This window comes from Sphaerodactylus townsendi, linkage group LG04, assembly GCF_021028975.2.
Source record: "Sphaerodactylus townsendi isolate TG3544 linkage group LG04, MPM_Stown_v2.3, whole genome shotgun sequence".
Lineage (NCBI taxonomy): Eukaryota > Metazoa > Chordata > Lepidosauria > Squamata > Sphaerodactylidae > Sphaerodactylus > Sphaerodactylus townsendi.
Window position 1 is genome coordinate 894,826 of NC_059428.1, and position 21,753 is coordinate 916,578.

Sequence of the window (21,753 nt, forward strand, 5' to 3'; positions counted from 1 at the left end):
GTATCCCTATGGGGGGCAACTGACGCATTCCTGGGTTCCCTGAAACACCTCTGGCCAAGTCTTTATAAGCTTCAGGGATTTCGCTGGGATTAGGAGTCACCGGGACGCAGTGCAATACGCTGGAAGCCAATGGTTCAATGTCATTTTGGAGGGTGGAGTTTCCACTTCATGTGCTCCCGCAGGGGGGGTCAGTGAATTCTATAATTCGGCTTCTTTCCAAATGATATTTGGCTCGTAATAACAACCTATGGCATGCCCAAGACAATGGAGTGTTTGGCCACTGAGCAAGAACGAACTAATCTTTTCCCAATGGTCAGCGCGAACGGAGAAAAACGGGCTATGGCGTTTTGAATCGGGCTGGACCCTCAGCCCCGAAAGTGGGCTGCCATCCATTTGTGTAAACGGAATGGGTCTTCACTAGGGGAATTTGAGTTCTAAGCTAAGCTCTTCAGCCACCCGCGGGTCGCATTAAACATCAGTGGGAGCAGCCAGAGTCACAACGAGGGCGGAGGCTAGGAGACGGTGCATGCTTGGCAGGGTTATTGGCTAAAGAGGGCTTGAATAGCAATGGGCGCCAGCTTTGCCTTCACTCACCGAATCAACCGGAGTAGGACCCATGTCCAAGGGCGCTGAAGATAGGCACACCGCCACTTCCTCCTCCTCAAATCCTCCTCGATGGGCGGCCTTGGACGAAAGCCAGTTGGGGAGGACCAGACTTCCGTGGAGGCTTGGCAGCGGGGGTGCTGGAGACCGGGACGGGCGGGCTTCTGTTTCTTTGGGGCAATTGGCAGCCAGGATGGCCAGGACCACCACAATAGAGTGCATAATCCTAAACGGGCGGCGTAAGCGGCCAGATGTGGTCTCAGGGTGTGGAGCACGGGTGAGCTTGGCTTGCGAGTGGATGGGGCAAACCGTGAGGGTCTTCGGACGCGGGCGCCCCCCCCAGCACGGTAAGGCTGCAATCCATGAGACGGGCCGCAACTTTGTGAACTCCAGATCAATCCACCTCCAGCAACGGGTGCGCTGGAATGCGGATGAGGGAGTACTTGTTTCCCAAAGTTTGGTATTCATAGCTCCTCAAGAAGTATTCACATTTCATGCATTCAGGCCAGTCATTGTGAGGAAGTTTAGTGAAATAGCCGCCGCATCGAAATTCACGGGCAAATTCGCAAAAGAGCGGTTGCCCTGTTGAATGGACTTTATGGTACCTAATGGCTTCGCTCTCAGCATCCTGATCTTGGAAGCGGGCACGTAAGGTTTGGAAGAAATGCAGCTACTGTACGTGTATCATCCGGCCAGTAATTTGTGAAGAGTCACAAACCAGTCAGCAGCCACCCCATCTCAAGACGGGACCCGGACATCCTTCCGTGATTTTTTCGATGCGTTCAGAACGGTACAGATCATCAAACTCCTCCATATAAAGTGCGCCAAGTTGCAGAATGAAGTAAGGGAGTTTAGAGGCGGTAACCGCCAAAGCGGCAGGGATGGGAGGCCTATAATATCCTCTTCTTCAACAGCTCTTTGGAGCTCGCTGGGTTGTGGTTGCAATGGCTGGGGCGGTGGAGCTGGGAGAGCAGGAGCTGGGCTGAAGTACCGGCTGGGTTGAGGGAGGCAGAGCGGGCCCAGCAGCTGCCAGTCTTCCTCCGGCGAGAAAGGAGGCAGCAGGAGCGCCGGGAGGGATCGAAGTAGGGCCTTGCAGCCGATCCCATGGCAGGGGGCGCTGGTGGGCTACGCCTCTGGGTAAAGTTGTGGGCACCGACTCGGGTTCGTGGTCATCGATCTCGCTGCCTCTTCAGCTCCTGGGTTCCAAGGCAGCCAATTCTCTTTGGCGAAGTTAAGGCATCTTGGTGCTTATGTAGGGCCAGCTTTTTTTTCACGCATCCAGTTTTGCTTGTTCATCCCCATTACTGGAATGGGTCAGCAGTCAGCTCGCTTCTTCCCGCGCTTGGATGGCCCTAATGCTTTCGCTAGCTTGGCGCTCCAGATCCATCTTGGAGTGATCCAGGACTTTGGCTCATGAATCGATAAGTTCTGCTGGTACTGCCGCTAGCAACGCCTCCTTGGCCCGGGTTTAACTCGAGTGCTGCCAACGCCCTGGACGTTGTTGTTCTCGTGTCCCTTTGCAGGCATTCACGCATCTTTTGCAGCTGTTCGCGTTCCTCCTCCCAGAGCCTGCCATGCTTCTCGGTCAACCATGCTTCCTTGGCATCAGCAGAAGTCTGGCTACTTCCATCGTCCCAGCTTTCTTTTGGACGGGAGGGGAAATAGATCTCGATGGGCATCTTCTTCGGATTCCTCCTCTCCGGATGGTAACTCCTCCACTCCTCCGATGGTCTCCACGGGGCTTCTTGCACACATCGGTAGCCGCCCGCTGGAACTGATTGGGAACCGGCATCGAAACCCCTCCCACAATCGATCCTGATCTCGGCGTCCCGGTTTCGACCAGATTTGGGACGGGTTCCGGTGCTGTTAATGCATGGTCCTTGGGAGCATTCCTCGGCATTTAGCCAAGGAACCGCTCAATCCCCTCCTGGATGACTGCACGAAGTGTAGTCAGACCCATCTCTTCGGAGACAGGTTGCATCTGGGGTTTGTAACCCACACGGACACGGGTAGAGATCCGGATCCACAGGGCGCCGATCCATAGTGACAGCGCCTAAACGGCTCGTGCAAATCCACATTGGTCGCAGATCCGCATTCCCCATCCCAACGAAGTAGGGGAAGACCCATGCTGGAACGCAGTGGACGTGGGAGAGAGTCACCAGCGAGACCCGGCTCCCCCCTGCTGGTTCCTCAGAATCAGGAAGAGAAGGCTCGAACCCTCTATGGGGGCTGCTACCGTGACCTTCCACAGCTCTTCAGGGAATATTCAATCTCTGCATGTTACAACACCCAGAGATCCACTCTGGGAGTTTTAAAAAAGAAAAAATAATGGTTGATTCCTGTCATAATGTAAGGAATTCCAACGGTAGGCAGAAATAAAAGGCTTTTGGCTTGAAAGACCATTTATTCAGACATCTTAGAAAGCTCACACACACGACCTATTACGACAGGAAATGGCCCTTCCCTCACCAGACCACAGGTGGTTATAACCCCCCCTCGCTCCATCCCCCTCCCAGAGTCTCCAGTCCCATTCTCATGGGAACGGAATTCTCATCTCGCTCTAAGAGATAAGCCCTCCAACAGTGTGGTTGCTGTGGATTCTGGCCCGTTGCCTGTGCCAGGAAACTCAGTCAAGGCCAAACGGCTGTGAAGAGATTCAGCACCACTGAGATCTTTACAATCCCCTATTGCAGCTGCAAGGCGGGGTTTGGAGGCGGGGAAACTGTTGGTAATGCGGCTTCTTCCTCTCCCAAGCAAACAAGTTCTAATGGCCGGGCATGATGCCCGCCAAGCGGGTCATTTTGGCTTTTTGAAAACCCTACAATCTAATGCAGAAGCGGTAATTTTGGTGGCTTCCATGCGCAAGGATATTGAGGCTTACATTAAGGGGTGTCCCACGTGCGTGGAAGCCAAGGGAATCCCCGGGAAACCTCATGGACTACTGCACCCCATCCCTCCAGCTGCCAGACCCTGGCAGATCATATCCATGGACTTTATAACGGATCTGCCTGAGAGTCATGGGAATACGGCACTATGGGTAGTAGTAGACCTTTTTTCGAAATAGGCTCATTTCGTTCCTTGTCCAACCATCCCGTCGGCGCCTAAACTAGCCAAGTTGTTCATCCAACACGTATATCGTTTGCATTCCGCTCTGGAGAGAGTAATTTCAGATAGGGGCCCCCAATTCATTTCAAAATTTTGGAAGGCGTTGCTTGGATATTCTTGGGGACCACTTCGGCTGTTGTCACTCTTACCACGTGCAAGGTGACGGACGCAAGACCGAACGGACCACACAGAACACTGGAACACACCTACGCTATGCTACACCAACTACTATTATCAAAACAATTGGGTCGAGCTGCTCCCCTTCGCTGAATATGCTTACATAATAATGCGGTACACAGTAGTACCACTAAAACGCCTTTTGAAATTGTATCGGGTCGCTCGTTTCCCCCTTTACCTGAGATTCCCCGACTCTACATTTCCAACCCCAGAATTTGAGGACTGGATCAAGTTCCCCATGGAGGAGGGCTGGAAAACGGTCTCCACCTCCCTTTCTCAGGCACAAGAAGCTCAAAAGATGCAAGCTGACAAACATAGGGCTGATTTCCTTTGACAAGTGGGTGCCTGGGTTTATCTGTCTACCAAAAACTTGAGAGATGTGCACAAATATTCTGCTAGGCAAAAGAAATTTATAGGGCCCTTTAGAATCTCCTGCCGCTAACAGGGTGACCGCGCATTTTGAATTGCCTAACTCTTTTAAGTAACATTCATCCTGTCTTTCACTCTAGTTTGCTCAAGCAGGGCTCCCGCCTTCAGATAGTCTGGCACGGCCCAACGGAGGCTCTCCCGCCGGTGATCGCTGATGGCCACAAGCATTACGAGATCGACGCTGTTCTGGACTCTCGCTTTTGTTCGCAATCGCTGGCTGGTACATTTGGTCTCCTGGGTGGGATATCCCTCGGGGCATAATCAGTGGATCTATGTGGAAAATATAGATGCCCCCCCTTTGATCGCGGCTTTTCATAAAGCTTTTCCTCGCAAACCTGGGGGGGAGGGGGCTTTCTTAGAGGAGGCGGCATGTAAGAGTGGGGGCTAGCCCGCTCATCCAGCCGTCTCGGTCTTGGTACATCCCTCGCAACGGGCTGCTTGCCCAGGGAAATGACCTTGTATTATCATAGATGATAATCTATGTCAATGCTTACTTTTGCTTTTCTTGCTTTCCTGTGTGAAACTGAGCTTGAGAACTATGCATGGGAGGAGGGGCTGTGTTTTCGTCTGTAAAAACGACGAGGCTAGCTGAGGGGGGGCAGTTCTCGCATGGCGTGTATTGAGACCGTTGAAGCTTTGGAATAAACGAACTGCTTAAAGTTACTTTTGTTTCAAGTTCTTCTGAAAGTTCCTTACACATACAAACAAAAGCCTTCCCAAGCCCTCAAAGAACAAACACACAAGCCCTCAGAAACACACACCGTTAAAGATTTGGCTTTGAGAAAAGCCCTCCAAAAAGAAAACCAGAGCTCACCTGGTGCTTTTTGTCCCACTCCTCATCTCCACTGCTACCTTGGGCCAGCCCCAGTTCTCTCAGGGAAAAGGAGTTTGTAAACCACCTTAAGATAAAAGCAGGGTACAAATCCAAACTCCTCTTCTTCCCCTCCCCCAAAGCAGCTGCTATTGAAAAATGTCTACCCTGTTTCCCCGAATATAAGACATCCCCTGAAAATAAGATGTAGTCAAGGTTTTGCTGAAGTGCGAAATAGAAGGCATCCCCCAAAAGTAAGACATAGCAAAGTTTTTGTTTGGAAGCATGCCCGACAAACAGAACACAGAAAAATAAGACATCCACTGAAAATAAGACATAGCGCATCTTTGAGAGCAAAAATTAATATAAGACACTGTCTTATTTTTGGGGAAACACGGTATGTAGGGAGCTTCCTGGTTTAGAGTCAATAATGGATTGTTCTCTCTTTCAAGAAATGCCCTAATTCTCTTTATTCCCCATTCCTCCACCTGAGTGGCAGAGGCTTCTTGTAACGCTGAATACATTCAAACAAAGCAGCTTAAACAAGAATAACTTTATTGATATATGTCGCCTTGGGTACAGGGTGCTGGAACTGAGGATTCTTGTCCTCAGTTCCAGTATTTAAACTATTTACAAAAACAGACAGCAACCAATCAGCTTCTCCCAGCTCCTGATCTCCCATTGGTTCTGAAGGTCCAGTGGGATGTAGCTTTTCAGTTTGCTTTTTGGAACAAGGCGGGAGCTGGTGCATGTTGGGAGTTGTAGTCCTGACACTTCTGGGGAACCAGATGTGTTTCTGCACTCCTTCATTCCTGCTGGGTGACCTTGGCCCAGTCACAGTTCTCTCAGAACTCTCTCAGCCCCACCTACCTCACAAGGTATCTGCTGTGGCGAGAGGAAGGGAAAGGAGCTTGTAGGCCACCCCAAGACTTCTTACAAGAGAGAAAAGTGGGGTATACATTCAAATTCTTTCCTTCCTCTTAAAAAACCAGTCAAACAAGTACCCATCAGTATCTACAAGGTTTGCCTTTCGTGAATTGTTAGCACCTGATAGTCAGAACATTTCTTTCAGTCTGGGTATTTTGCTTCCAGTCCTGTTCCTAATAGGCACCAACACAGAGTTTGCATTTTTAAGGACTAGTGCTGCAAACTGGTATTATTTATTATTCAAAACATTTATTAGTCAGCTTTCTACCATTCAAAAATGACACCAGCTTACAGTATTGGTAAAATACATTAAGTAGAATACATCAAATACATTTTGGCTCATGTTCCTTGCCTCTCTGTGCCTCCGGAAAGCCCACTGGAGGCAGTGGGGCAGCAGCGCCACCGTCCCTGGTGTTCCCTACCCTTCATACACTTATGGATATGATTTTTCATGCAATAATATACTGGTAAATATCAGCAACTATATGTGTGGAGCAGAGGTCCAAACCAAAAACAGACCAAGTGCAAAAATGCCTGTTAGCAGAATTAAAACACTGATTGAGTTATTCCAGATAACTAAGGCTGGAAGTCTCATGGACTGTATCTTGAATACCACACCTTGCAGCTATGCAAATAATACAGGAACACCCTGCCTTGAGATTGTGGTATCTCTTTGACTTTAGCAACCATCAACATTTACAATCTTTCCTTCCCTGATCCACTCAAAGCCTCAGCCAAATTTAAATAACATATCTGGACAGAGACTCCTAAAAGAAACTCTGCCTAAGCCACTCCCTGATTCAATCACAAGACAATTGGCTCTACTGTCCCATCATTTAGAAGACAATAGATGAGCTATTAATTAGCTCAACCCAGCAATCCCAGCATGGAAACCCAGAAAATTCAGGAATAGAAACTTATGTGGTCCCGCCTCAAACTATGCTATGGGGTATAAAAATACAGTGCACCCCACGTTCCACACTGCTGAGGCTAGCTGTAGTGCTAGCTGGCTAGCTAGCTAGCTCCTAGCGAGCTCGCTGGCTCGTTCCAGTTCATTACTGGCCTGAACCTCTCTTGGTCAAGTTGGTTTTGAGACACTTCATGATCGTCCTTCATTGGATCGGCATGCTGGGTATAGGAATCCCCTGCCTTCTTCCAGAACTTCTTCAGCTGAACTGATGCAATGTATAGTCACCATTGTTTCCCCTTCCTAATCTATCATCCAAACCCACTTTCCTCACCCTTCTTTATATCTCTTAGGAACTGCGTGCAAGCTTCTCCACCGCCTTCACTGTAAGGAATGGGTTGCACCAAAAACTTATAAAAAAATATTTTAAATTCAATTTAATATCTCAAGCATCTAACTGGTGTTGATGGTGAAGTAACCTTGAGTACAGTCCACGGCCCGGGCTATAGGCCAGATGCATCGGGCGGAGACTTTATCTGGCCCGCGCTGAGATGAAGACCTCTGTCTCCCATGGGAAGCTGGTGGTTGGGGATAAAGTGAATGGTATTGCTATAACCTGTGTTTCTGGCGGGAAGTGTCATTCCTGCCACTGCGTGTACTTGAGCTTTCTAAGATGTCTTAATAAATGGACTTTTACTCCCAAAGCCTTTTATTTCTGGCGTCTATGGGAATTCCTGCATATTTTGCAGGAATCCCAATTCATCTATATTCTCTGTGCAGGAACCCCTGCTTTATGGCGAGGTTGTCGTTACGCGGAATTGCGCGTAGCCCCCAAAGAGGGCTCCGGACCTTTTCCCCTTCTGATCTGGAGAAACCGCAGAGAACGGGCCTCGCTGGTGGTTTCCTTTCCTCGGCCTCGCATCAGCACGGTCTTCCTCCTTTACTCCCTGCTGGGACGGATCGGCGACAATGGGACTTCAAGGCCCGCTTAGCGCTGTCCATGGATCGAAGCGCCTGTGAATCGGGATCTCTACCCGCTCTCGTGGATTACAAACCCAAACTGTCATGGAGGGAGACGGGTTTGACCACCTTTTCAGCGCAACCAGGAATCCATTGAACTACCCTGACTGGGATTTTTGGTGATGTCTCTGGGGAACCCGCCCGCGGTTACAGCACCAAATGTCCAGCGACACCTGACTCAATCTGGAATTGAGGTATCCGCATCAGCTTCCCAATTGGACTCTATCCTGGGAATATCCGCTACCGCACTAGGTGTCTTCCCGGGAGCTAAATTGCATAATGAAGCGTTAGCCGGTGTTCCTCGGGAGCGGCTCGCCTCGAATGCGATTTCTGATGCCCGTTGCTAAACCAACTGCCATGAGAGTGAACGGGTACAGCTTGCAGCAAGAGCCAAACCCTAGATAACCGGGAACAGCAACGCGAAAGAAGGTTGTGCTCACAGCCGGACCTGTACAAAGACGCCAGCCTCCAATCCATAGCCCAGAACCGCTCGGCCCATGGCGATAAAGTCCTGAACAGTCCAGACTGGATTTACAACGGAAAATGCTCCAGGCTCCATGACAAGCAACTCCACCGTTCTTAAACGGACGCAGAACTGCTGTTTAGAACCAGAAAGCTGCCGCCGCCACCAAGATGCACGGTTCGCAAGCAGTGGTTTGGCTACGCTTGGAGAGGAACCATGAGTGCAGCAGCACCAGGGGCCCCGCTGGAGCCTTGCGCGTTACTACGCGCCGGTGCTGAAGACAGACCTGGGTCCCGCCAATTCAACGCCAGCGGCATCCGGCCAGCCTTCATTCGCCCCCCGCATAACAGCTGCCTGCCCAACCTGCTCAAACCAGCGCACTCAGCAGGCTTGCGGCCGCTTCTAATGGGCTACCATCGCTCCCCGGGAGCAATTGGCCCGCCATTGCTTTGATGGGACCGCTTCCAAACTTCCCCTACTTCATCTTGCAAACGTTTCAATGCCCAAATTTGCACTATGATGATCTATACCGGGTCTGAACGCTAAAAAATACGGACATCGTGGCTCAGTCCTGATGGGGCAGCCGAATTGGTTCGACTGTTTTGGATTTGCAGGATGAGGACCTCAGACAGTGCCCGCATTCCTCCAAGCGAAGAGCTGGGCCAGCGATTCCAGAGGCTTTAGAATGAAGCTATCCGCACTATCAAAACCATCCAGCAAGGCACCGCCTGGCTTGCAGAATTTGTCCGTGAATTTCGTAAGGCGCTGCTCGACTTCCTCCTGAGTGGCCTGAACGATGAAATGCTAATATTTCAGATGCGTGTGGACAGCAACCACGCGGAACGGTGTTTTAATTCGGGTTCCTCGCACTACTGCAGATTGATCCAGCTTGGGGTCCTAGGTGGCGCCCTTGAATACGCCGCTGGCTGGCAGCCACGCCTCTAAAACCACTACTGTGTCCACCAAATCAAGCCTCCACGCCTCCCATCAAACTCCTGAAACTTAATTTGGATTGTGTCTTTTGCACGCGGAGGGCCAGGTCATCTAGCCAAACCTTTGGGCAGAAGCAAAACCAACCGGGCTTCCAGCTCCTCACAAGACTGCCTCTCGCTGCCAAACCACCACGTTATCAGGGGCCGGCCCCACTGGCTCGCAATCTTAAAAGCGGTGACCGGCGGCCCGCAGAGAGGGGGGGGAAGCAGCTGCTTGCCTTTCTTCAGCCCCCCTCATGGACATGGCTCCCACTCTGACGCCGGGTGAGTGAAGGCAGCCCCATTAACTGGTTCAAGCATTTGGCCAACCCCGCTTAAACACACTCAGATGAGAGTAGCCTCGGGTTCCCTTGTGGACTCGCTGCTCCCACTGTAGCTTAAATGCGCCCTAGGTGTACAGAGGAGCGGTTCAGCCAATTTCTGGCTAAGCTCCATTCACCTAAAATGGACTTGCAGCCCTCGAAACGGTAAGGACCGCCCAGTATTAAAACACGCCGGTTCTCTCTCTCGCTATGCCTCACCATTGGGAGAAATTGTTTCATTTTCATGCCCAGTGGCCAAAACACTCATAGTTTTGGGCATGCCTTGGTTATTGTTACACGAACCAAAAATTCATTGTTAGGCAGACCAGAATTCACTGACCTCCCCTGCGTGAACACACATGAATTGGGAAGAAAACCCAACGTGCTCCTGACACACCCTCCCTGGTTTCCTCAGTGATTGCTCCCACTCTACATCCCACCTGCATATCAAGGATCTAGCCAGAGTTTTTTCAGGAGCAGGAATGCTGCATCAGCTGCCACACCCCACAGAGACACTGACTGCAAAATTGTCATACAACCAGGGGCAACAACTACCTAAGGTAACCCACCTACATGAGTCCTTAATGAGTGGTATTGGAACTTCGCGGTTCTTAGACAAGGAACCGCTCGCTGGAAGTCATACCATGGCTATCAAACACACAGAATACATCGCTTTGCTCCTCGCTTTTGTTTGTCAAAAGAAAGATGGGTTCTACGTTTTGGTACAGATTTGCTCTATATCTCAAATGGCCCCCCGTCCAATAAATATCCTTTTGCTCTTTGATCGTTGACCTTTAGATGCACTCCGCAAAGGACGATTTTACTAAATTGGACTTGAGAGAAGCTTACTACAGAGTCAGAATTGCTGGAAGGATATGTAACACCTGACTGCTAACACAAAGTTTGACAGTTTAAATATTTAAATACCATTCAAGGCGGGGGCCCCTCGGAGCTTCATGGCCTTATCAAACAAGCTTCCATGATTTACTGTGTACAGCCGGTTGTATACCAGATGACGCTTAATTCATCACACAAACCATAAAGGAGTAGCGAAATATTGGTTCGAGGTATTGGAAACGTTTCGACAACTTTGCCAAACTCTCAAATGCTGCTTTCGGGCCCGTGACCTCCATTGATCGCTATTTGGTTACCGATCTCGCCTCTAGGGTTTAAAATGGATCCTGCTAAAATTGACGAACTCCAGTCACCGCCCCACCAACCGCGAAAGAACTCCAGTCGCTTCTTGGTTTTAATTTCTACCGTAGATTTTATATTCCCCACTTGGTTTGAATTGACTTCCTCTCGCCACAGACCTTCACGTTACTTCATATAAAGCGATCCATTCAGGCCAAGCCTGGGCCCTCCTTTCCTGGTCTTATGAAATGCCAAACAGCCTTTCTAACTGCACCATGCTACCACCTAATCCCATCCCGCACCCTGACCCAGATCTCCCGCTTATGGTTCACGGACGCCGGACAGCACCACTTGGGGCAGCCCTGCTGCAGGCACAGCATGTAGATCAGTCTGCGGTGCTTGTTTGTCTAAAAAATTCTCTGTGCCGAACTCAACTGGTCGTGGAGACAAAGAGACCGCGGCCATCAAAGTAGTGAGCTCCAATTTGGCTGCCACTGGCTGGAGGGGGGTCCAAGCACCCTTTCAGTTTGGTCGGATCATAAAAACCTGGCGCTCTTTTCCACCCCCCTCAAGATGTCTCAAGTAAAACAACTTCGCGGTCGATTTCTTCGTTTCTCTTTACAGTCCATTTTTTCCTTGGGAAACTAACAACTGGCTGACGCGCCATGCTCTCTTACTCCGGGAGGGGGGGGGGGGGGGTGGGCTGCCTTATCAGACATTCCATCACACTGTTCTTTCCTCCCCAGTTGGGTTGGCTGTCGTCTCCTCGATCTCAACGCCCACTTCTCCTCCACCCCCCGCTCCCAGTCTCGGCTCTCTCCTTTCTGGGCCGGAACGTAAGGGAGGAGGCGGGTCCGTAACGAGCTCCAGTCAAGGAGAGACCCCCCACCTCGCGCTTGGAGAATGGAGTTTTACGAGGGGGGACTGTTGGTACCGCGGCCTCCGCAAGCAGGTTCTTGAAGCTACCATGCCCGCTCGCTAGGACATTTTGGCTTTTGAAAACTCTACTTAGCCCACGGGTAGTTCTTCTGGTGGCGCCGCGAATGAAGACATTGAGGCATACATTAAAGGCTGCTCGGTTTGTGCAGAAGCCAACACCATCCCGGGAAAGCCCCATGGACTATTGAAATCTCCGTAGCCTCCTCGCCTTTGGGAAGTCATCTCCATGGATTTTATTACGATTTGCCCAAAAGTTTTTTTTGGCAACACGGTTTTATAAGGGTGGCATCTTTATCTCTGGCAAGCCCATTTCATTCCATGTGCTTCCATCCCTCCGCAGCTGCACGCCGTTTATTCAACATGTTTACCGCTCATTCGGCCTCTCGCTATGGTCTCCCAATCACGGGCCCCAAATTCTATCTCAAAGTTCTGGTGCCGCTTTTTGGGTTGTTAGTCGCTTCGCCGCCGCCACTCTACCACGCTCAAAGTGACGCGCAGACGGAGAGAACGAACAGAACTCCTAGAGCAGTATTTACGTTGTTACAGACCACCACCACCACCAAGACAATTGGTGCGCTTATTCCGCTTATGGATACTTCTACAACAATGCGGTTCATAGTAGTACAAAGAAAACCCCTTTGAATTGTGTTCGGTCGCCCTTCCCGCCGCTGCTACAACCACCCGCAGCAGCTTTGGACCCCAGAATTTCAATCAATGGATTTCATCCTCAGTCGTGGGATAAAGTCGGTCCAGACCGCCTACAACAAGCAAAGGACTCCCAAACTGTGCGGATAAAATCAACGATTTTCCTCTGCGCGTGGGTTCTGGGTGTATTGGTCTACAAAAAATCTCAGACGCGCATAAATATTCCAAACCTGGCGGCAGAGATTTGTGGACCTTTTCAGATTACTAAAGTGATTAATGATGTCACTGCTCGCTTAGATTTGCCTAACTCTTAGTAACATCCATCCCAGTCTCCATTCCAGCTTGCTCATGAGGTTCCCCGCCCGATGTTCGGTTAACGACCCGGCCGGAGAGGTCTCCTCTACCGACTATTATTATTGATGGCCACAAGCACTATGAAATTGATCGCCATCCTGATCCCCCGCTTTAATCGCAAACGCTGTAATATTTTAGCTTCTTGCGGGATATTCCCTCTGGGTATAACCAATGGGTTTATTCCGAAACATTGAAGCCCCCTAATCTCCTTTATTTCTGCTTTTCACCGCCTTTCCGCGATAAACCTGGGGGGAAGGGGCTTTTAGGGGAGGTAGAGTGTAAAGGATTCAATGGTGTTGATGGTGAAGTAACCTGAGCACATTCCACTGCCCGCATGATAGGCCAGATGTGCATCGGCGGACTTTATCTTTGGCGGAGATGAAGACTCTGTCTCATGGGTGCGGGAAGGGGATGGGGTGAATGGTATTATAACCTGTGTTTCTGGCGGAAGTGTCATTCTGGCTCAACTTTCGCTACCTGGTGGAGCTTCTGCTATCTTCACAGGCCCTGTTCTCACCGTCTTTTGCCCGCGAAATTCTCGGCAGTTCCCTGTTCTTCTCGCCGTGCCGCCTGGCGTAGTCCGCCTGCTTCCGCCCCGCCGCCGTCTGCCCACCAGCACCGCCTGCAATGCCCAACGCCAAAGTCGCCGCCGCCGCGCCGCCTCAAAGTTCTGCTCCGTGTTGCCCTCCTCTCTGCCCACCGCCCACTGCTTCTGCTGAGCAGCGGTAGTTCTCCCTGCTTTGCTCCCTGCAACGGGTGAAGTGTATGTTCTAGATGCAGCCCCAGTCCTGCTGCATGTTTCAGTCCAAATGCCTCTTGAACCCTGGGCTGCAGCCCCGCCTGCCATGGGTTCTTACTGCCAGCCCACCTAAGTCTCCTGCCCCAAAGTTCTGCCGCAAGGGCTGAGCCTCGCTTGCTCTGCAGCCCCATCTCTGACCGAAGTGAGCTGCCTTCAACCAGACCTGGGTGTAGCAGTCCTGCCCAGCAGTTTCTCGTGGTTAGGCCCAGACCCTCCTGCCCTGGCTGCCAGCCTGGGGCCATTGCCTCCCAGCCATGGAACACCAGCCTCATGCCAGAGACCACTAGCAAGCTCCTGGTTCCTGAGCCTAGAACTCTCTGGCAGCTTCACCGATACAAAGGTTCCCAATAGCTAGGGCTTTGAAGGTAAGGAACCTGATCCAATACTCCGTCTGGAGCCTATGCAGCTGGCCAAATGTGTGGCTGTGTGTGTGTCCTCCACAAAGACCCCCGGCAATAACTGCACGGCTGCAGCCTGGACCACTTGCAGTTTCCGGAGCAACCTCAAGGGTAGCTCTGTGTAGAGTGAGTTACAATAGTCCAGGGGTGGCCAACCTATGGCACTCCAGATGTTCATGGACTACAATTCCCATCAGCCCCTGCCAGCATGGCAATAGTCCAATCTAGAGGTTGCACGGAGCACTGTGGCTAGGCCAGCATGGCACAGGGAAGAGGCCAGCTACCGGGCTTGGTGGAGACGGAAAAATATCATCCAAGCCACAATCATAATCTGGGTTTCCGATGAAAGGCTGGTTGGTATCCATGACAATAATGCCCAAACTCCTTTCAGTGGGTGAGGAAGTGGCACTAGCTGTTTGCCATCAAGGGGGAGGAGCTGAATTTCTTGATGTGAACCACCCTGGCCCAGCCGTAAGAGTCCTGTCTTCAGTGGGTCCGGTTTCAGGGGCTCTGCTTCAGCTCTCCTGCTACCAATTCCAGACACTTGGTCCGATCTCCTCCTGGGACTGGCTGCAGCCTGCCAGCCAGCCAGCCAGCCAGCCAGCAACAGCTGGGGATCATCTGCATACTGATCGCAACCCAGCCCCAAACCCCTGACTAGCTGTGCGAGAGGAAAGGCTCGCCCCTTGCAAGGACCGTCGTGCTGAAAACCACCCCTGCAGAGCCACCCCCTGTCCCCAGTCCTGGGGAAACAAGATCAGCCGCAGCGATACGGCCCCGTGTGATCCACCGTCCGCGAGCGGCGATGCGGCCACAGGCCGTGGTCGACCGGAGAGCGACTCTAGTCATCGGGACCAAGTCTCCTTAATTAAACTGACTTTTCTTCGGACCACCCGGCCCGTTGCTGCCAGTTCTTCGCAGGGGGCTCCTCCCGCCTCCCGCCTCCCGCGACCGACAGGCCTGCCTTGCAGGGGCGTCCTCGGCCTCCAGCCCTCGAGGTAGGCCGGGCCGAGAGCTGCAGCCCGCCCCACCCCTTCCCTCCGCCAATCCGGGCAGGGCGGCGGCAGACGTCATCGCGGCGGCCTGGGCGTCGGACGTGCCCTCCCATTGGCGAAGTCACGGAGAGCCTCCGTCGGCCGGAGCAGCCATGAGCGCGGCGGCCGGCGGGAGAGCCGGGCCCGGCAGGGAGCGTGCGTGTCCCGGGGCGCGGGGATCGGGGCTCCGGGGGGGCGGGGGGGGGGAGGCCGCCACGGTCCGAGGGAGGGAGGGAGGGACTCCCTTCCCCCCGCCCGCCCGCCCGCCTTGCGAGGTAGGCCGGGCGACGCCCTCTGTCGGTCCTTGCAGCTGCCAAGCGCCGCCCGCCCAACTCGCCGCCGCCGCCGCCGCTCTTCGACGACACCAGCGCCGCCCCCCCGTCCCGTCCCGTCTCCAGCCTCGCCGCGGCCTACGGGAGCTCCCTGGCGGCGCAGGGGAGGCAGCTCGTGGCCCAGCACGTGAGTGCGGCTCGCGGGGGGGGGCACCCCTTGGCCGGTTCTCCCCCCCCCCCGCCGGCGGTGACCTCCCCGCCCCCTCCTCTCCCCCCCCCGGCAGATCGACCGCTTCGTCCCCGTGGCCAGGCTGCAGTACTACTTCGCGGTGGACACCCTCTACGTGGGCAGGAAGCTCGGCCTCCTCCTCTTCCCCTTCCTGCACCGGGTGAGTCGGGGGGAGCCGCCGCCGAGACCCCCCCCTTCCCCCGCTGGCTCGTGGTCCTCCCCACGGAGGGGCTCGGCGGCGGGGCGGGGCGGGACGGCTGAGGCCAGGCAGAGCTCTCTGAGCCTCGTCTACCTCGCAGGGCTGTTGAGGGGAGACCACGTGAGCTTCTGGGAGGAGGGGCTGGGTGGAAACGCACTACCCCTGCATGTGTTTTGGCAGGACTGGCAGGTGCACTACCAGCAGGACACACCTGTGGCCCCCCGCTTCGACATCAACGCCCCAGACCTCTACATTCCAGGTACCGCCTGTTGTTTTCCTCTGGCTGTTGTGGCGGCTGGCAGCGCCCGCTTCTGGGTGCTGGTCCCCCACCTCCCCTGATGGGTTGCTACTGGCGCCCACCTTGGCATGGCTAATGGTCCTTGTTCTCCACAGTTATGGCGTTCATCACCTACATCTTGGTGGCAGGGCTGGCCCTGGGAACACAGAATAGGTAAAGGGTGGGTGGGGGAGGCTTGTCTCACACCTGCCCCCACCTCTAGAGTCTGTGTGCACCCCCATAATCCCCCTGCTGGGTTCAGAGCGCCACAGAAGAGGGGAAGCGCCTGCGAAATGCTCAGGGGTCCCGAGCCATGTCCGTGGCCAGATCCTGTGTCTCACTTTTGCTCCCAGAAGTTGTGTCTGGCTGAGCTTGGCTGCCTCCCCCATGCCTCACTTCACCTTCTGTTCCCTACCTGTGCAGGTTTTCCCCAGACCTGCTGGGCTTGCAGGCCAGCTCGGCCTTGGCCTGGCTGATTGTGGAAGTCGTGGCTGTCCTCCTGAGCCTCTACCTCGTGACGGTCAACACCGATTTGACCACGATCGATTTGATTGCCTTCTCAGGGTACAAATACGTGGGGTGAGTGTCGCGGAGCCCAGTGGGCAGCTTGTTCTGCGCAGCTGCCAGCCCCCCCCCCCCCTCCCTGACTTCCTTCCTCCTGTGCCAGGATGATCGTGGGCCTCGTGGCTGGGCTGCTTTTTGGGAAGACCGGCTACTTCCTGCTGCTGAGCTGGTGCTGCCTCTCTATCTTCGTGTTCATGGTAGGTGCACGCTGGATGTCTTCTCGGGGCCAGGGAGGGCTTGGCAGGAGCCCCTGCTCCCTCCGTGTTCCCTGCCTATTGTGGCAGGCCATGCTCCACCCCACCTTTTGCTGTTCCTACCACCTGTTCCTTCCTGCCCCAGATCCAGACCTTGCGGCTGAAGATCTTGTCTGAGGCTGTTGCAGAAGGGGTCTTGGTGCAGGGAGCTAAGAACCAGCTCCGCATGTACCTGACGATGGGCGTGGCTGGTCTGCAGCCGATCTTCATGTACTGGCTGACTTTCCACCTGGTTCGCTGAGGCCAACACAGGATTCACTGGAAGCTGACACCGTGCAGCTAGCCTCCCAGCAGGGCACTCAGCTGCACAGGGGGCACCGCCAGCGAAACCTCGCACTGTGGCTGCCTGCTTCTCACGGCGTCCCCCTGCAAGGGCCCCGTGGCTGCCTGTGTGTGGCTGCTGGCCCCTTCCTTCCAATGTGTTCTTGCTCATTTGTGTGTCAGTATTGGTGTGGAGGAGGGGGGGGGTCCACAACCCCGGGCGTTGTGTTTTGTTAAATCCACCCGTTTGGATGCTGCCGGTGGGCAACTTGTGTTCTAATATCAAGCAAATAAAATGTGAAACACCCCCCCCCCCCCCGCGGGGGGTGGCAGCAGCTCTTTGCCTTGTGAAGACGAAGGGAGGTGAAGAGATCAGCTTTGTAGATGGGAGGACGTGGGCTGCACTGTTTTCTCACTAACAGGAGTTCCCCTGGACTTCCTGCAGCACCTGAACTCTCCTGACACCCCCAGCACCCCACCCCCATCTGCTCACAGGGGCTTCAGGTAGGCAAAAGGAGCAGCGTTTGCCTGTCTGCAAAGGTGACCTACTGCTTCACTTCTCCAGCCACTGGACTTGCCTTGGGGGTCGACAAAGAGGCCGGTGTGGGTAGTGGGCGGGGGAGAACCTTGGAAGGAAGACTCTATCCCTGCGCTGCCGCCACTGCCCTGAGGCAGCATGTGCTGCTCTATAAAGGAAATGAACCAGGAGGTTGTAAAGAGACTAAACAGCAACACGCAGGACGGTCTGTTCTACTCTTCTCTTACTGGCTGGCCCCCTTCATGAGAGCCAGCGCGCCTACCAGTCGCTGCCTCATCCCTCCGGAAGCCCCGAGAGGGGGTGGGAGTGGCCTTCCCCTAGGACTGTTGGCACGCACGCACGCACACCCTCGCTCTCTGCCTCCAGTCGCTGCATGCAGCTGCAGCTGCTCTCTGCCGCCAGGGGATGCTCCAGTCCCACCATTTGGGGCTCATCAGCAGGCAAATGACACCTTGCATTAAGCAGGTGGCCTGTATGGCCCCTCCCAACTATATCAGGGGTCTGCAACCTGCGGCTCTCCCGATGTTCATGGACTACAAATCCCATCAGCATGGCCAATTGGCCATGGTGGCAGGGGCTGATGGGAATTGTAGTCCATGAACATCGGGAGAGCCGCAGGTTGCAGACCCCTGAACTATATAATTCAATGGCGGAGGGGGGCAGCATTTTCCCTTCCGCCCAAGCCCTTGCTGCTGAACATAGCTTTTAGAGAGGGAGCCCCCACCCCCACCCAGTTGTGCTCTATGGCGTGGCAGTTCTGTGCTGACAAGTTTGCCTACAGGAACTTGGGGTGGGGACTGTTCGGGGGTGGGACCCACCTGCAGGCAGCTCGGAGTCCACAGTGCTGGCTGGCAGCAGCTGTGAGTCTTTCAAAAGAGGAAGCCAAGGCCTGCCTGCCTGCCGGACAACACACGAGCAGCCTTCCAGCGCCTTGGTGGGAGCGCTTTCGCTGTGGACCCAGGCATTGGATGGACCATTTGGGCATCAGGTGCAAGTCTGCCTGCAGGTGCAGCCTGAAACATGTGGCTCTTGTTCCACTTCCATATGTCCCAGTACTTGTGGAGTCCAAAGGTTCCAGGGGAGACAGGGGCAGGGAAGAGACACTTGGCTGCCAGAGGGGCAGCCCCCTCCCCACCTTGTTGTGAGGCTCTTGCTTGTGGGGAAATGGCCGCCATTTGGGCATGCAGAGAAAAGGCGGCCCTGGGAGGCAGCCTGCTCCCTCTCGGCACGCTCCCAGGGGTGGGGGCCCTGACTGCCCCCCATTTCTTGCACTTGGACAGGACCGTTTGTCTGTCCTGGCTCCTGTCTTCTCTTGCTAATGGTTGATTGAGAGAAGAAAACAGATTCCAGCTGCCAGGATCACTAGTTGATGGGGGGGGGGGAGGTGTGTGGCTGAACAGCCTCAGCTCCTCCCCCCATCAGCGCTCACCCTCCCAAAGTGCCACTTAGCAGTGGACAGCATGCATGAAGGCTAACCACATGCAGGCAGAGCACAGAATACTGCTGCCCAAAAAAGAAAAACGGGGAACGTGCCAGGGCCTCCCTCTGTGGGGGCTCCCCCCATGGGCATCTATAGGTCCCAGGGGGTGAACAATCTCCATCTGCTTCATCCACAAAAGTCAGGGCACAGATCCTCGCTTCTGCAGAAGGGCCCCTCCTCTCCGAGAGCCACGTCTCCCAGCTGGCTTCCTCGTCGTTTCCTACGCCTATTTTCACTGAGATGCTCCTGGAGGAACGGTCCTGCTTTCTCGACTCTCCCACGCCTCTCTCTCTCGGGAACACGATTATTCATACAGGAACACACGGAAAGTTTTAATTGGTTTATTCAAAAACCTTCCAGTATTAAAATGATCATTCCATAAATGTTTCACACAATCAAGTTTCAATTTTTTTAAAAAAGTATAAAAATTACATTTGCAGCAAACATAATCTGTGGGCTCCAGTACATGGGAGACGCCTCCTTTGTAGCTCGCCTTGTGCCCCCCCCCCCCCCCCCCAGCTGCCCTTCAGAGGCAAGAAGGCACTTAGCGGGAAGAGGCTCCAAGGGTGGACCCAGAAGAGGGGTGAAGGGCTGAATGGAGAGAAAGGCCCCGTGGCGCCGAGAGCAGTCGTGCAGGAAATGGGGCTGCTACTCAGAGGCCTCCAGGAGAGAGGCTGCAGGACCTCTTCCTGAGGGCCTCCTCCCCGTTTTGGATCAGAGGCAGCTGCAAGTTGGTTCCCCCCCCCCCCAGCAGTTCCCACGATAAGAGGAGCTGAAGGTAAAAGGCGCCTGGTCCAGCCTGGCCATGAGGCTCTAGTGGGGAGTGGTTGCCCTGACCTTGGTGCGTGGGAGAGCACAGGGCTGATTTTGCACCAGCGTGAAAACTTTGGCCAACCAGCCCTGCAGCAAGTGCTGGGCAAGGAAACAGACCAAAAGCACACAGCCGGATGCTGGCTGGCTGGCTTCCTCCTCTCCCCCCATCCCCAGTGCAGAAGCCTCCAAGCTGGGTTATTCAGAGGGGCACCTGGAGGAAGCTTCAGAATTTGACCCCATGTATTCAAAGACCCCTCCCCACCTCACACACTGGGGGGCTTTCTGTGCCAATGCTCAGCAGAGCCTCCTTTGCAGATGGGCAGACTGACTTCTCCACAATAAACGGCAGCACCAGCAGGGCCTACCTTAGGCTGTGACACACACACATCCCATCAGCCCCCTCATCCCCTGGGAGTGGTTTGAGCCTGGGGCCAGAGGAAGGCTTCCTTTGGAACTCTTCCTCCCCCTTCACAGCAAGTGGGGGAGGGGGGGAAACACCAGTGGGGGCAAGTCCCTTTGCTGGACAAAACAGTGCTGAAAAAGTCAAAAGCCAGACACAAGAGATAGATCCCCAAGGATTTATGATCCAGGTTCCTACAGAGTATGTGCTAGAGAGCCCCCTCTCCTCCCCACCATTTCTATTTACATGGAGCCAGGTGCAGCTGTGGAGTGTCCCGGGTGCCCTCCTCAGAGGGTGTAGCCGCTGCGCATCAGGAGCTCCTTGTCATCCATGGTGCTCCACACGGTGCTCAGGGAGAGTTCGCGGCTCTGGCGGCAGATCTTGATGACGACCAGGACCAGGGCGGCCAGCAGGAGGGCCAGCACCACAGCCAGGACCACAGCTGTGGGGGGGGGGGGGCAGATCAGAGAGAGGAAGACAGGCCCTCCACCCAGGCCTCACTCTCAGAAGCTTGTTCTATGGGACCTGGACCACCAACCACACTCTGGTTTCCCTCACCCCTCAGGCTGACCCTAGAAGGCAGCTGCCCCCAGAGGCAGGACACTCCCGCACCCCACCAGCAGCAACGCTGTGACCTGCACCCACTGCAAGCAACTCCTCCGGGTGAGGCTCACTCAGCTGTTCCCCGTGGGGGGCTAAGTTTGCAACTGAGCACCCCAGCACCATTGGCACATTCCCTCAGACAGGCCCCATGGCCTTTCTGCCCAGAAAAAGGGCCGCTTGGGGAAAGCCTCAGTCCCTGCCCCCCACCCAGGAGCCAAAGGGCCTTGGCCCATCCCTACCTCTGGTGGAGTGCAGTTCAGAGTCAGGAAAGAGGTGGCCGTGGGTCTTGGGGTCCTCCCCAGGCTGGCTGAGTAGCTCTAGAAGTGGCAGGAAACACGAGGCAGGCTGGTGAGCAGAGGGCCGGGAAGGGGGTGGGGGGCGCTGCTGTCCATACCAGAGCCCAGACCCACCAGACCTTCCTGGCAGCTGCAGGGCCAAGAGCCGAGTCTTCTCCAAGGATTTCTGGTGGGCAGGGGAAACGCCACCAGGATTGCTTTGCGCGCCTCCTCCCTCCGCTGCACCCCCCATGAAGCGGAACCACCTCAGCCTCACGCAAGTTCTGAGGCTGCAGGCAACGGTGGCTGCAGGCTCTCGGGGGCCTACACAGCACCACCAGCAGCCCCTCCTTACCACCACCCTCTGCACACTGGCTCAGGCAGTCTTCTTCCAGGAGATAGTTGTTCCTGTTGCCCCCACAACCCCCATAGATGAAGGTCTTGCAGGTCCGAGTCTCCGTGTCGAAGAACCAGCGGGGGAAGGAAGCACGGCAGCGGCCCGTCACCCGCGGAGCAGCACAGTACTCTGGAGGGACACCACAGAGGGCT

General features: G+C 54.5%; 2 protein-coding genes across 8 annotated transcripts in view; both read left to right on the forward strand.

Moving 5' to 3' along the window:
• SPTBN4 (spectrin beta, non-erythrocytic 4) overlaps positions 1-21,753 on the forward strand; it is a 573,187-nt gene that overhangs the window by 281,732 nt on the left and 269,702 nt on the right. The window lies entirely within an intron of this gene.
• LOC125431834 (protein YIF1B-A-like) lies at positions 9,677-17,430 on the forward strand. Its single transcript, XM_048494994.1, has 12 exons — positions 9,677-9,698; positions 11,617-11,706; positions 12,150-12,296; positions 13,354-13,533; positions 14,917-15,195; positions 15,350-15,498; positions 15,596-15,700; positions 15,920-15,998; positions 16,133-16,190; positions 16,440-16,595; positions 16,684-16,777; positions 16,920-17,430. The coding sequence occupies exons 1-12, from the start codon at positions 9,677-9,679 to the stop codon at positions 17,073-17,075; spliced, it is 1,515 nt and encodes a 504-aa protein (XP_048350951.1). The 3' UTR covers positions 17,076-17,430.